Genomic DNA, 16164 nt, shown 5'->3' with positions numbered 1-16164 from the left:
TAACACTCACCGCAAAGGTCTGCAGCTTCACTCCTGAAGCCAGCGAGACCACGAGCCCACCGGGAGGAAAAAACAACTCCAGACGCGCCGCATTAAGAGCTGTAACACTGCGAAGGTCTGCAGCTTCACTCCTGAGCCAGCGAGACCACGAACCCACCAGAAGGAAGAAACTCTGAACACATCCGAACATCAAAAGGAACAAACTCCAGACACGCCACCTTAAGAGCTGTAACACTCACTGCGAGGGTCCGCGGCTTCATTCTTGAAGTCAGTGAAACCAAGAACCCACCAATTCCGGACACAAAAGGATAACAGGTGTGAGCCACCACACCCTGCCAAAAGGTGATGATCTCTGTTTCTTAAGCCACTTGAGGGTGACGTAAATTAACACCCATTGGGTCTCAGCTACGTTGATCTGTACGGACTTAGAGAATGTGGCCAATGGGGACCTCTCTATTGTTTAGATGCATAGCAAGCTAGATTTTAGGATGATTGAAGTAGTGGTCACTATAAACAGATAGTCTCAAGAAGAGCCATCTACAAACATTTGAAAAAAAATACTATAACATCATCACCTGTAACTTTTACCCTTATTGCTCTCTTAATTTCCTTATGAAAAAATTTTTTTCTGATTGGATAATTCCATTCTTGTAGCATATTTTAAAGTTCTTTTTCATGTTCATTGTTTTCATACTAAAATGCCAGATTTATAACTCTCTTGTTTTGTTACAGATAAAATATATTGCACATTAAGTGGGTTGAATAGGCCATAGACATCAGAAGAGAAAAGAAAAGAAAGAACCTTAGTCATTTTATAAAGCCTTCACGTGGTCGGGACCAACCATATACTCCTGCTTTGGTGAGATGTTTACCTTTGTAATGATTTAGGCTTTATTCTATATTTATTTTCAAGATTCAGAAGCAAAAGTGTTCAAATACATGCTAAATTATAAAAAGGATACTGTTTGGCAATTAAACAAGAAGCAAAACAAAGAGAAAATGATTACCTAAAATTGGTTCAATGTTGTTATAAAGCTTACATCTTATAGTCAAGTATATAGTACAACACTTTTATTATAGTCAAGTATATAGTACAACACTTTTATTAAAGTAAGCAGATTTTAGCCCTATTTGGAAAGAAGCTTTTTGCTTACATTTAGTTTCCTACCAAAGAGCTGAATACTAAAGATTCACAAGGATCAAACTATGTTCCAGGCAAATATGGAAGTGATTAGCTATAACATTTGCCTCTGGAAAACTTAGTGAATATAGAGGTTTCAGCCAACATTTTCTACTTGTTATTATTTTATGCTAACTGCGAGTTTGTTATTTTTTTGGTCTTGTTTTTGAAATTTTCCTTCTCCCCAGAAGAAAATGCCAAACACAACTTAAGAAAAGCTTTTAACTGAAATAAACAGTAACACAACAACAAAACCCCCAACGAATAAATAAACATTACAAAAGCAAAAAAGCACCAGTAGTTCAACTTGCTTACAGCTAACAAGTTAAGAAGCCTGCTTTGGGAAATGAGACTTAAACCGTAACAGCAGAAAGTATGAAAAATGCAGAATTCAAAATATGAGCTTGATATTTAAAATGATGATTTTCAAAATGTTCTGACCCACTCAACTCCCTGGAGAATAGCTAGAAGAAAGGCAAGGTTAAAGAGCTTTGTGTTCATAGGAGTTTTTTTTTTTTTTTAAAGAAAAAGAATTTTGAATATTTACATAATACTAGAGTGAGGCCAAGGCGTCCTGCCTTGTGTTTTGACAAACACTGTATTAAACTGGATGATGTGCGTCCTCTCTCTGATCATGCAGAAAGCAAGCCATTTTGTAAGGCTGAATGTTTAAGCTCATAAAGTGACATGACAGCCTGCCAAATGGGCTTTTTCCTCTTGTCTCAGGATGGTGGCTGAGGCTCAAAGCTGGGAACCGAAGGCACAAAGTACCACACATTCTAAACACAAAAAGAGGTCAGCAACAGAGGTCAGCTGCCACTCCCTGGAGCATGCTGGGATATGCCAGAACTGGCCCTGCTACCGCCATCTTCACCCCCAGGCAACATAAGGGAAAAACAAAAGGATAAAGGAAGGTGGGTACATAGTAGGTGTATGTATTTGTTGGGGTACATGTGATATTTTGATACAGGCATGCAATGCATAATAATCACATCACGGAAAATGAGGTGTCCATCCCCTCAAGCATTTATCCTTTGTGTTACAAACAATTCAATTTTGCTCTCTTTGTTATTTTTAAATGTGCAATTAAATTAATATTGAGAGAAGGCGATACTCTTGTAGGGTAGAGTGAGTAGGCTCTCTCCCTTGAAAACAAGGGTATAATAATGTCCATAGATAGCTGGCATTCATTGAGTACTTCTTTTGCTCTACGATGTTAAATATATTAACTCATTTTATTTTGTTTATTTATTTATTTGAGATGGGTCTCACTCTGTTACCCAGGCAGGCTGCAGTGCAGTGGCACAATCAGCTCACTGCAGCCCCAAACTTCTGCAATCCTCCTGCCTCAGCCTCCTGAGTAGCTGGGCCTGCATGCATGTACCACCAAGCCTGGCAATTTTTTTTTTTTTTTTTGTAGTGTGAAAGTCTGACTATGTTGCCCAAGCTGTTCTTGAAATGCTGGCCTCAAGCGTTCCTCCCACATCGGCCTCCCAAAGTGCAGGGATTACAGGCATGATTCGTGGCACCTGGCCAAAATATATTCACTAATTTGAATATATTTTAATCCTTACAACAAATACACAGCATTCTTATTCTCATTCTTCAGATGGGGAATATGGGACACATAGAGGTTATGTAATGTCCCCAAAGGCCACAGCTAGCAAGATGGGCAGCTGGACTTTGAAATCAACCTCCAGAGGCAACACCTTAGGCCACTTTGCATCCTACCTCAAGACACTCACATGCAGACTGGGAGCTCCTGAAGAAGGGGAGATGGTGGAGCTAGTGGTCTTGTCAGCTGAACAGCGGTGGTGATGCCAGATTTTTGTTATTGCCACTAGTTGATATGAATTTGATACGGTAACCTTTTAATTCATAATTTGCTAGCACCCAAATGCTTTAAAAAAAAGATACAGCTTAATAGTATGCTGTAGAAAATCATGTGCCTTGTGCATTGTTTGCATAAATTGCTAAGTTGTATGTAATTGGGTGTTTTCTACCATCAGATAAATTAGAATTCAGAAAATAACTAATTTAGTAATAATAAAGTAACTTGTAAATAAGAAGAAAAAATTTATATTTCTACAGATTATATGTATGAATACTTAATTGTTTTACATTTAAGGACACCAAAAACATAAACTTTGATGGGAACGAGTTCTTATATATTTTATACCATATTATATATATAAAAAACACTATACTTTATTGGAATTTTTATGTTATATATTTTATTTATTGAGTATCTGTTCTTAGTACCCTCTCTAGTACTATTTGCCTATATACTAAAATATAAAGAACAATTGAACTGTGTTTATATTTTATATTTTATTTCCCCTTTTTCTCCTTCATGCTTGTACTTAATGTATGAAGAATATTGTTTTAATCTACTGAATTCTGATCTTTTTGGCTTTTATATCAAAAAACAGTCATCTCAAATTCCTGTCATCTGTCTTATTATTATAACAGTCTTATATTTATAATAATTATAATGTTTTTTCTGAACCATCTCTATATGACTCTTCTAACTCCTGCTTGTACAGTTAATCCTGCTCTGACCTTGGCATCGTAATTTCCAAGTAACTGATTTCTTCCCTTATTCCTTGGTGACCCCTTGCTTCCCAAAGTCTGCTCCCCAGCACTGTCAACACAAGGACTGGATTTTCAGCTCTTGATATGATTTGGATGTGTGTCCCCACCAAATCTCATGTGGAGTTGTAGTTCCCAGTGTCGGAGGGAGGGCCTGGTGGAGGTTATTGGCTCATGGGGGTGGAGTTCTCATGAATGTTTTAGCACCATCCCCGTTGGTACTGTACAGTGAGTGGTGAGTTCTCATGAGATCTGGTTGTTTAAAAGAGTGTCGCACCTCCTCCCTCTCTTTCTCCTGTTGCCACGATGTGAGATGTGCCTGCTTCTGCTTTGCCATCTGCCGTGATTGTAAGTTCCCTGCGGCCTCCCCAGAAGCAGATGCTGCTATGCTTCCTTTACAGCCTGCAGAACCATGAGCCAATTAAACCTCTTTTCTTTATAAATGACCCAGCCTCATTCATTTTGTTATAGCAGTATTAGAACGGAATAATACAGCACTTAAGCCTCAGTCTTCCCATGACTGGTTGTAGAGGCCTGGGAACAAACATCTGATTAGCTGCCTCCTGCCATGACTGACCCTTGAGTCTGTGTCAATAACCTGCTCAGAATGTGTTTGAATAGACACCCCAAGTCTTGGGCTTGGTTTGAAATTTGGAAAAATGGTGCTCCACTTGCATCTACCAGTTCCTTGCCCTTGAGATTAGCTTTGTATGTACTTTTGGGATCACTTATCTGTATGCTCATCCCTTAAATGATAGTCTATTTGCTTCCCAAGCCCATTTTTACCCAAACTGTCCCTGGTTCCTCTTGGCTCCAGAGGCACTGGCCATCTTCACGCTATAGCCATCCCCACTACTGCAGACCACTGGCCCTGGCCTCTTTCTGATCTCTAAGGGCCAGAGGGAGGGCAGTTGGATCAACATGCTGGCCAAAAGAGAAGCAGGAGCCCAGGGCGAGGAGTCTGAGCAGAGGGAGATAAGGATCTTGGTAGAAAAAAAGGGAGCATTTTAAGAGTCTCATGCGCTGCTGTCTCAGCTAGCCAGGTGCCCTGAAGCATTTTATTGAAGCATAGGCCCCCACAACTCCTATATCCTACACTTGTATGTTTAGAAGCAGAAAATAAACACGTTTCTATTCCCATAAGATTGGCATCTCTTTGACCTCTACGTCTTTCAATTCTAGTCAAATAGTTTTCCCAATTTATATTTGCTTATCTTGCTGTTCCTCTCCCTATGAACTACCTTCCCTTCATTCCTGAATATGAGGATCCACTATGTTCCAGGCACTCTAATAGCCAACAGGGAGATAAAAGTACATTAAATATCATTCTAGACCTTACAAAGCGCCCAGTTAATTGACCACAATAGACTCATAGACAGAAATTACAATGTAGCATGGTAGTGCTAGAGTACACATATGGACAAAGTGCTCTCGCTAGCATTCTTTTTGTTTCTGACAATCACTGTTTACTCTAAAAGATACCTTTTGCTTCTGGAGGAATTCAAATGAACAGTTTTCCATAGAGAATAATGATTTGTGCAGCAATGTGTGTAATGTGTTCCCAGTTTAAAATCATTTAGTTTCTGGGGAGAAATACCTCATGGAAAGGAACATTATGAAATCACAAAATATACATATAAAAAACGACTCTTTTATTTTCCTTAGTAATTCTGGTTCTTTTTCCTTTTTCTGCTCCTTTATTTTTTACCTTATTTGCTGCCCTAACGCACATTAGGATTTCAGAAGGGAAAACCGCATACATGTAACAAGGAAAGACACATAAACACAAAGCTCAAATGCAAAAATTCCCAATTGTAATCTGCCATGTGTACACTGATTTTTTTTTTTTTTTTGAGACAACAGACTCACTGTGTTGTCCAGGCTGGAGTACAGCGGCACAATCTTGGCTCACTGCAACCTGCGCCTCCCGGGTTCAAGTGATTCTCCTGCCTCAGCCTCCCAGGTAGCTGGGACTACAGACACCTGCCACCACGTCCAGCTAATTTTTGTATTTTTAGTAGAGATGGGGTTTCACCATATTGGCCAGGCTGGTCTCGATCTCCTGACCTTGTAATCCGCCCACCTAGGCCTTCCAACATGCTGGGATTACAGGCGTGAGCCACCGCGCTCGGCCGTATCCATCAGTATTTAAACAATCTATTGTCCTGATTTCTTATTAAATGATATAAATTCTCAGATATTTAGCATTCACAGTAAATGCCCTGGCAGAGATAGAAAAACAGTGTCGGCTGGGCGCGGTGGCTCATGCCTGTAATCCCAGCACTTTGGGAGGCCGAGGCAGGCAGATCACAAGGTCAGGTGACCGAGACCATCCTGGCTAACATGGTGAAACCCTGTCTCTACTAAAAATACAAAAAAATTAGCCGGGCGTTGTGGCAGGCGCCTGTAGTCCCAGCTACTACTCGGGAGACTGAGGCAGGAGAATGGCATGAACCCAGTAGACGGAGCTTGCAGTGAGCCAAAATTGCACCACTGTACTCCAGCCTGGGCGACAGAGCGAGACTCCGCCTCAAAAAAAAAAATAAATAAAATAAAGCATGAAAGAAGACATTTATAATTGATATAATGCTTCATATTGCTTGTTACTCAAATAGGAAAAGCCTGAAATAACTAGCACCATCATTGTACATGGGTGCGTAATGGAAGTTATTGAAACACTTAAGAAAAGTCCATTCTGACCTGCATACTGCCTCTTGCTTCCAAGATCAATGACAGTATTCTCATCTCCTTTATCAAGGAACTGGACTTCATTCTCCTGCAAAAGCTGCTTGATCTTGACCTGCTGCTGCTTGACCCGGGTCTCAAGCAGGCGCACCTGGGCTCTGAGCCGCACCTGCTCCTGGGCACAGTCCTCGAGCGCCTGTAAAACAGGTGAGACGAGATGAGTATGCATCTCATTTTCATGGAAAACAAGTGCTTTTTAAACATTTGGATAAATCAGTGATTCCATTTTGTCTCCGGTTCCCGTTTCAGAATATCATTCCAAACAGAAAGTGGTTTGAAAAGTTCTAATACCACCTACTATTTGAAGAATTGGAAATTATGGCTTATGCGAAAACTCCTGGACTCAAAAGATCAAATAATATAAAATAATCAGAATCGCTATGCTAGGAGCTTTACAGTTGTCTCATTCGATCCTCATAACAATTCCATGCGGTAGGAAAGGGCTCAGTCCTGATGCCCAGTGGGTAAGCAGAGGTGGGATTCAAATTCAGTTCAAGGACCATGCTGTCAATCTCTATATGACCTTGCTTATGTGTTTTCTAAACAGTAATGTGCTTTATAGAAGTTAATTGTATTCTTGGCATGTAAATCTCCATAATAAATGAGGTTTTTAAATGGCTGTCTGGTATACATTTACATACATATATTTAATATTTATTTATAAATATATATAGATATATATTAAATATATATCTATATATTTATATATTATATATCAAATAACATATAATATATATTAAATATATTATATATTAAATATATTATATATAATATAATATAATTCTATTATATTCATTATATTATAGTCTATATTATATAATGTTATATTTATATAAACATTTTTATAAAATTACATAATATATTTGTATTATATTATATATTATATCAAATACATATGTATATATAATATATTTATATTTATATATAGTCTATCTATAATATATATATATTTTATATATATGTAGTATATCTCCCCTCCCTGCCATCTCTAGGTCCAAGTCATGGAACCTCTCCCAGCCATTTTTCTAGGATGATTTCTCTCTTTTCCTTCCCCTTCCCCTTCCTCTTCCCTTTCCTTTCCTTTCTCAGAACCTCTCCCAGACATCTTTTCTAGGATGAATTCTTTCTCCTCTTTTCTTTTTCCTTTCTTTCGTTCTCTTCCTTTCTTCCTCCCTCCCTCCCTCCTTTCCTTTCATTTCCCTCCCTTCCTTCCTTCCTTCCTTCCTTTCTTTTCTTTCTTTCCGTTCTTCCCATCCCTAGGTCCAAGTCACAGAACCTGTCCCAGCCATTTTTCTAGGATGATTCTTTCCCTCTCTCTCTCTCTCTTTCTTTCGACAGAGTCTCGCTCTGTTACCCAGACTGGAGTGCACTGGTGCAATCTCAGCTCACTGCAACCTCTGCCTCTCTGGTTGAAGCGATTCTTGTGCTTCAGCCTCGCAAGTAGCTGGGAATATACAGGTTGTGTGCCATAACACCCGGCTAATTTTTGTATTTTTAGTAGAGGTGGGGATTCGCTATGTTGCCCAGGCTGGTCTCAAACTCCTGGCCTCAAGCGATCCACCCACCTCGGTCCCTCAAAGTGCTGGGATTACAGGCGTGAGCCAATGCGCCAGGCCTCTCTAGGATTATTTCTTATTTGCTCTTGTTACTCTCTCCCTATCACTCAGATTTATCTCTTCTGAGAGAGTTATTTACTTAGCACCTTGAGTCACATAGGCTAAAAAATGAACAGCAAGAACATTTTATGGTGTCTGGGTCCTGTGTTGTTTTACAACAGTGGGGGATCGGTTGTGATATTGTTAAACATAGTGCACTATGCAATTTTAAAATAACTGAAGAGATCACAGGTGAAGTGCGCCCAATCTTTATGAGACTGCATATGCCTATTTAGTAAGCTTATTTAAAACCTAGGAGTTTTCTTTCTCTAAGAACTTTGAATGAATGTTTTGTCTTTTTTATTCACAAATAAAGGACAACACAAGTTTGATGTAATTACTTTCAAATAATCTGGTTAGTTTTACACTTTTCAATATTGAAAAGCTCAGGGTTAATTTTAATTACTATGGACTGTTTCAAATTTCTAATATTCCAACCAAATAACTCCAGTGAATTTTTAAAAATTACTTATTGCGAATACTTTATATTTGAAAAAATGTAAAACACTTTTTTTTTTTGAGATGGAGTCTCACTCTGTCGCCCAGGCTGGAGTGAAGTGGCATGATCTCAGCTCACTGCAATCTCTGCCTCCTGGGTTCAAGGGATTCTCCTGCCTCAGCCTCATGAGTAGCTAGGACTACAGATGTGTGCCATCACACTCGGCTAACTTTTTGTATTTTTTTTAGTAGAGACGGGGTTTCACCATATTGGCCAGGCTGGTTTCGAACTCCTGACCTTCTCATCCACCCACCTCAGCCTCCCCCCCAAAAATGTAAAGCACTTTAAAGTACTGCTTTACTACGTGTCCAGTGTTTCCACCAGGCTCTTTGCTTTTCCCACGTAGTTAAGTTTTTTCAATGACAAGCCGCTATAGATTTAATGCAAAATGAAAGAAAATTCAGATAAAAGCAGGCATTATAAGTATAACAATAGTTTTCACAATAAGCTTACCGAAATTTCCCTGCCCATTATCAGAGCAGTGGTAACAAGGATGAAACTGAACATCTTCGCCATGTTCCCCGTTGAAAAAACTGCAAGAACAAAAAGAATTTTATAAATGTATCAACCTTGAATTTTTCATGAGACCAGAGTTCAGACTTAAGTAGCTCCAGGAAGTCGGATGCAGCCGCAGGCCATCCCTAATCTTAGAGTCGCCGAGGAAATTCTCCCAGACTTTCCCAGCCTCTCACCACACAGAATGACACTCAGTGTTAACTAGAATTGAACCTGTTTCATCACAAAAACAGAGGAAGGACTCTGGTTCTTTTCGCAATCCTCATGTGCTGTTTGTGTTATGCTGTGGAAAAGGCACAGGAGCGTTATAATCAGTTACCTAATGTTACACAACAAGGAAGCGGCTCAGTCAAAATATGCACACAGGTCTCTCTGCTTATGGAGCTTGTGTCTTTTTCTCCCTATGTTGCAAGGCTGGTCTCAAACTTCTAGGCTTGAGTGATCCTCCCGCCTTGGCCTCCCAAAGTGCTGGGATTACAGGCACGAGCCACCGCCTAGAGTAAGATTTTTGAAAGCAAAGGTCACACCTTGCTAATTTTGGTATCCCTAGCGTTTAATTCTTGTGGTGACCCCAATAACTGTTGTCGCCTATACGGAATTATTCCTCAGGAGGCAAAATCCTTCACAGAGGGAAAAATGTAATTTCCCTGCTTTAAACTACAGCCTGTTTATACTGACGCACTTTCCTCTTTTACTGGAAAACAATGGGCTAAGAATAGTTTTGAAGGTAAGAGTTAAGAAGGAGTTGGGGACTTTTGGTTGGATTGAACACATAAATTTAATTTTTTCCTTCTCACAAAGCCCACTAGAAAAAGAGTAAAGAAAAAGTGTAAAAGACGCGAATTGACAAAGTCAAAGAGAAAGGGAAAGAACAGCTAGTGTGCAATGTCAGCAAGCTGGTAGATGATAAAAAGCATGTGGAGGGCCTGGTGTGGTGGCTTATGCCTGTAATCCCAGCACTTTGGGAGGTCGAGGTGGGCAGATCACTCAAGGTCAGGAGTTGCAGACCAGCCTGGTCAACATGGCGAAACCCTGTCTCTACTAAAAATACAAAAATTAGCCGGGCGTGGTGGTGGGCGCCTATACTCCCAGCTATTCGGGAGGCTGAGGCAAGAAAATTGCTTGAACCCAGGAGATGGAGGTTGCAGTGAGCCGAGATCGTGCCAATGCACTCCAGCCTGGGTGACAGCGTGAGTCCCTGTCTAGAAAGAAAAGAAATGAGAGGAGAGCAGAGGGGAGGGGAGGGGAGGGGAGGGGAGGGGAGGGGAGGGGAGGGAGAGGAGAGGAGAGGAGAGGAGAGGAGAGGAGAGGAGAGGAGAGGAGAGGAGAGGAGAGGAGAGGAGAGGAGAGGAGAGGAGAGGAGAGGAGAGGAGAGGAGAAGGGGAATTGGCAAAGCAGCAGTAGAGAGGAGCACCATGAGAAGCGAGAGAAGTCACATTGTAGCACCCTAGGGGATTCTGGATTGGAGGCACTGCTAGCTTGGAAGTGAAAGTAGATGCAAATGGGCTGACAGTCACATCCTCATCTAAACCCTGTGCAGCCAGGTGAATGCTGCTTCCCGTACCCTTTCAGAATATGGAAGATTTACTTTGTGTTAAGATTGCCCAGAGATGTTCCAGGTGGCATGACAGCAGAAGCGATGGAGGGGAGGGGAGAGACACTGTTCAAAAAGGGTGAGGCTTTCCCAGGCTACTTCTCTTGCTGCCAGGCAACCAGCTCTACACTCTTCCTACCACTTTGCAGGCCAGAGAACGTGGGATTCCTCACTGGAGGAATTGCAGAGATTCACAGAAAAGATCTTCAGAGACTGATATTGGGGGATTCTCCATCAAAGGAGCCTTTTGATCACTCTCCAAAGAAGCCCACCAGATGGGAAGCCTCCTTCATGCACCTGGAAGAGGTATAAAAGGTATAGGCACACTATTCTGCTTATTTCTTTCAACCTAAGTCTTTCTGAAGAGAGGCATATTTTACATTTCATTCTCTGTCCACATCAAATGGTCTAAAGAGAAACACCAAATTTCTGTATTACAACACTGGGCAGAAATTCATATTATAGCAATTAGTCATGACTCAACCCTTTCACCCAACATTGTGAACAAAATAACCAAGATGGGCCGGGTGTGGTGGTTCACGCCTGCAATCCCAGCACTTCGAGAGGCCGAGGCGGGCGGATCACGAGGTCAGGAGTTTGAGACCAGCCTGGCCAACATAGTGAAACCCTGCCTCTACTAAAAATAAAAAAAAAAATAGCTAGGTGTGGTGGCTGGTGACTCTTATCCCAGCAAACTGGGAGGCTGAGGCAGGAGAATTGTTTGAACCCGGGAGGTGGATGTTACAGTGAGCCGAGATCACGCCACTGCACTCCAGCCCAGGTGACAGTGCGAGACTCCGTCTCAAAAAAAAAAAAGTATCTCTAGACCCATTTTTCCATTAAAGTTATCCTTTTAAACATGTGATATAATTTGTAGCAACAATTTATAAGAACTCTGGCATTTCACTCTTTACTTTATGTTAGTAAATATTTTTGCTTTAAAATTCAATCGTATATTGAGTATGTACCTACCTTAGGCCCAGTGATAGAAATAGTAGATATTTTTATATGTAACTTATTAAATATAATTGATTTTATTAAAATATTTGCTGATATTAAAAATAGAGAAAATTAACTTTCTGATATTTAAAACCCTTACCAATGTGAAAAAGAGACACCCTCTGTGTATTTTTATAAAAGATAAAATGGGGTGAGAATAGGATTGTAAAGGAACGGAAGTAGTGAGCAAATTAGAAAAAAAGATGATTAGGTTTGCTATCAATTAATATTTGCTAATTAATATAATAAGCTTGGACTTATTTAAGGAACACTTTTCTAGGTCACCTTTATTATTGTCATGAAAGATAAAATCACTTTCTTTAAGATAAAAACATTGACTGCACTAAAGAGTCATCGTTTGCAATGCAATAGTGTCCTAAATCTCATATTCCCAGATGTCAAGATTAAGTCTACAAATTAAGAAAATTTCAAGTTGAAATAACTATTCTAAACCAAAGACATCTGATGTTAGGAGCAAACACACTTTCATTCTGATCCTGGGGTTAGTTTCATGTTTTCTTTTGTTTTTCTTTTTTTGTCTGAGGGTTCTTGGGAACACTCCTTATTCATTGTGGCTGAATTTTTTCCACATCAGCATTGAATACTGTTACAAATGACTGTATCAGTTATAAATCAATAGTCAATAATTTTATTAAGAAGCAAAAGCCATCCATTTAAACTGAATTACAGGAGGAAAATATATTTGTAAAGAAGGCTTAGAAAAAAAAAACAATAACAACAAACTAGAATGAGATTATTTCAAGCATATATTTTCTAACTATTCGTAGGTAAAGTTTTAAAAATTGAATGGGTTCTAGTCCTCTAATCCCTGTCACTAGAAAATGACTGACCTACAGCATGATTTAGTATCTTTTCTTCACAATAAGAGAATAATATTTTAATAATGACACAGAGTAATTACTAAATAGGTTTGTTGGCACAATTCGCGTAGTTCCACAAAGATGCCAAGCAGCCTGCACGGCCTGGGGCATTATATAAAAATGAGCTAGCCATTCAAGTAGAATGTACCTCTGCAAGGCTGCAATATTACTTACATTAAAGGGCCTATCAAGGGGACAAGGGCTATTTCCCCAAGTCTAACATGTGGATTGGAAAAATAAGGAATACTCATCTGAAACCATATTGTGTTTGTGTTTGGGCATCACTAAACACTGCCAAACTTTGGCTGGGCATGGTGGCTTAGGCCTGTAATCTTAGCACTTTGGGAGGAGGAAGTGGGAGGATCACCAGAGGTCAGGAGATCAAGACCAGCCTGGCCAACATGATAAAACTCCATCGCTACTAAAAATACAAAAATTAGGCAGGTGTGGTGGTGCATGCCTGTAATCCCAGCTACTCGGGAAGCTGAAGCATGAGAATCACTTGAACCTGGGAGGCAGAGGTTGCAGTGAGCTGAGATTGTGTCACTGCAGTCCAGCCTGGGTGACAGAGTGACATTCCACCTCAAACAACAACAACAATAACAACACCCCAAAACACTATCAAATTTTAATTGGCCATTTTATTTTATTTCATTAGCCTCACAGTGAAAATAAGAAAATAAGCACAAGGAAGCTTATGATTTCTCCAGGACCATTCAACCTCTGGGGATACCCTCTGGGAATATCTCCCAAATTTCCTGAAACTCTTTCCTTATTGCCTGGTTCATCCTTTCTTACTGTATTAGGTTGAACTATAAGAAATTTCAGATGTTTGAGCATTTCTGACTTAGAAAAATGGCAATTTCATTGTTTCGAATTAATGCATATTGGTTTGATAGGAAGAACACATTTGAAATCATTATAATCATTTATGCTACAATGGATACCAAAAAAAAAATAGGTTCAAAATACAGTTTGCAGCTTACTCGATAAGAGAGAGAACAAATTGGCAAGAACCTGTGTTTATATCAATGCTGCCTCCCATGTTACTACATTAATGTGTGCCATTTAAAATATGTTTACAAAATTGCTAATACATCATCAACACATGGAATCTCATGGTTTTGCCATCAGCTAATCTTCACGATGCCTTTAGAAGAGAAATTATGTTTATTTTTTACCAAAGGAAGCTAAAATAGTGAAGCAAAGTAACTTTCCTAAGGAAAGACTCTACGTTCAAAATTTATACAACATCCAATCATTTCTCAGCACCTCTACTGCTACTGTCTGGCCCAAGCTACCATTGGAAGATTCCAAACATTTTTTTAGAATTACAATGAGATGACATTCTATACTGAGCCTTTCCTGGGCAAACTAGGATATTTGGTCATCCACCAACAAAGCTTTACGTCATCTGTGAGCATCCACCTCCCCAACACACATCCTTTCCCATCATTTTTGCCTGTTCTGGCCACATAGGCCTCTTTGGCATTTTTGGAACACCCTGAAATACATAGACTTCTCAGGGCGATTGCACTTGCTGTTCTCTCTACCTGGAATGCTCTCCTGAAAATCTGTATGGTTTGTTCCATAACATCCTTCAGGTCTTTGCTCTGGTATTCCCTTCCCAGAGATACCTTCCCTGACTACCACATATAAAATAACAACTGTCCCCCATTGTCTTAGTCCATTCTCATTTTATAAATTTACCCAGTAAAGAACTGCCTGAGACTGGGTAATTTATAAAGGAAAGAGGTTTAATTGACTCACAGTTTGCCATGACTGGGGAGGCCCCAGGAAACTTACAATCATGGTGGAAGGCGAAGCAAACATGTCCTTCTTCACATGACGGCAGGAAGGGGAAGAGCCAAGCAAAAGCCCCTTATGAAACCGTCAGATCTCAGGAGAACTCACTATCACGAAAACAGCAGCATAGCGGTAGCTGCCCCCATGATTCAATTACCTTCCACTGGGTCCATCCCACAACATGTGGGATTACGAGAACTACAATTCAAGATGAGGTTTGGGTGGAGACACAGGCAAACAACATCACCCATACACTTCATATCTCTATTACAATGGATTAAGTTTCTCCTTAGCACTTACCAGCAAATACAATGAAATATTATAATATATGTGTTTATTGTCTACCCACTCCAACCACCATCTACTATATAAGCACCAAGACGTGAGTGGCTACATCTATTATATATACTGCCCTAATGGTGGGTGGATGGTTAGGTACTGTACTAGTTTCTTAAGGCTACCATTACAAATTACCATAAACTGAGTGGCCTAAAACAACAGGAGTTTATTATCTCACAGTTCTGGAGGATACAAGTCCAAAATCAAGAAGAACAGGGCATACATCCTTCAAAGGCTCTAGGAGAAAATCCTTTCTGGTCTCTTCTAGCATTTGGTGGTTGCCAGCAATTCTTGACATCCTTTGACTTGTGGCAGTATCACTCCATTCTCTGAAACCATCTTCACATGGCTGTCTTTCCTCTGTGTGTGTCTGTGTCTAAATTTCCCTCTTCATATAAGGACATCAGTCATTGGATTAGGGTCTGCCCTAATCCACCATGACCTCATCTTAACTCACTTACATGTACAAAGACCCTATTTGCAAATGAGATCACATTCACAGGTAATAAAAGTTAGGAATGAACATATTTTGGGGGTCACAATTGAATCTAGCACAGGTCCTCAACAAAATATCTATTGAATAGATGAGAAGAAAACTTGTAAACCTAAATTAGAACTGTAGAACTTCCCAGGATCTGTTATTGTAATTTCACAGTTGCTTATGGGAGATCATATTCTTTTGTATCTGTTGAATTTATAAGATGTCTTTATCAGATTCCCTCCATCTTCACCCTTCTAGCAATAACAAAAATAACCACTCTTAATGAATTACGCTTTTCATAAACTTTTTTGTGATTTGAAAATATGTCATGTCAATATGTAGTAGCTTATTTTGGTTTTAAAAGAGATATCTGGATTTATAAAATCCCAAAAGAAAATACATAACTGAAAAATTAATAGCTAAGATATTTAAAAGTTGGCTCTCTCACTAGGCCAAGGTCATTACCATAGCTATCTCATAATAAGTTTTTGGTTTGACTCATGTTTTCAGTTGGCAATAAATATGTTTTTTGAGCAAAATTGTAATAGCTATGTTGCTTTTTAAATTTGTACCCTTGTGTCTTTAACTATCTAATTTTAAAATTTATCACAAAACTCAAGTAGCAAAAAGGAAAAGGACAAATGCCCTTACTCAAATGGTGATTTCTTAAACATAATCAATTGCCTAGTCACAGACATACAACCACAAAGTATTTTTCATGTTATGGAAAATAAGAAACAAAAACATTTTATTATAAGGAAGCAAAAGAAAGATGGATAACAAAATATTTTTAAAAAACATATAAAGAGATTTTAGAAATAGCCTTGTTCCCCGAGACTAGAACATGCAGACAAAACATAATTAAAGGAAGTGACAT

At 39.4% G+C, this 16164-nt stretch overlaps 1 protein-coding gene and 1 long non-coding RNA gene across 3 annotated transcripts in view; one reads left to right on the top strand and one right to left on the bottom strand.

The window, feature by feature from the left end:
- The window catches only part of FGL1 (fibrinogen like 1), a 31658-nt gene that overhangs the window by 12993 nt on the left and 2501 nt on the right, over nucleotides 1–16164 (bottom strand). Inside the window, exons 2-4 of one of the 2 annotated variants that reach the window (XM_003256715.4) lie at nucleotides 15412–15538; nucleotides 9125–9204; nucleotides 6473–6653 (exon numbers count right to left, since the gene is read on the bottom strand). In XM_003256715.4, the coding sequence (XP_003256763.1) occupies nucleotides 6473–6653; nucleotides 9125–9187 (244 nt within the window). In that variant the 5' untranslated portion in view covers nucleotides 9188–9204; nucleotides 15412–15538. The remainder of the gene's footprint in view (nucleotides 1–6472; nucleotides 6654–9124; nucleotides 9205–15411; nucleotides 15539–16164) is intronic. The other variant, XM_004087948.3, reaches the window with a different exon arrangement.
- Nucleotides 740–7026, top strand: LOC115834818. Its single transcript, XR_004029812.1, has 4 exons — nucleotides 740–859; nucleotides 1907–2094; nucleotides 6531–6664; nucleotides 6767–7026. It is a non-coding gene; the product is annotated as an uncharacterized LOC115834818 (long non-coding RNA).

The sequence above is a fragment of the Nomascus leucogenys genome, chromosome 4, assembly GCF_006542625.1.
Source record: "Nomascus leucogenys isolate Asia chromosome 4, Asia_NLE_v1, whole genome shotgun sequence".
Classification (NCBI taxonomy): domain Eukaryota; kingdom Metazoa; phylum Chordata; class Mammalia; order Primates; family Hylobatidae; genus Nomascus; species Nomascus leucogenys.
The sequence above is the reverse complement of the archived record's forward strand: the minus strand, read 5'-3'. Positions and strand labels throughout refer to the sequence as shown.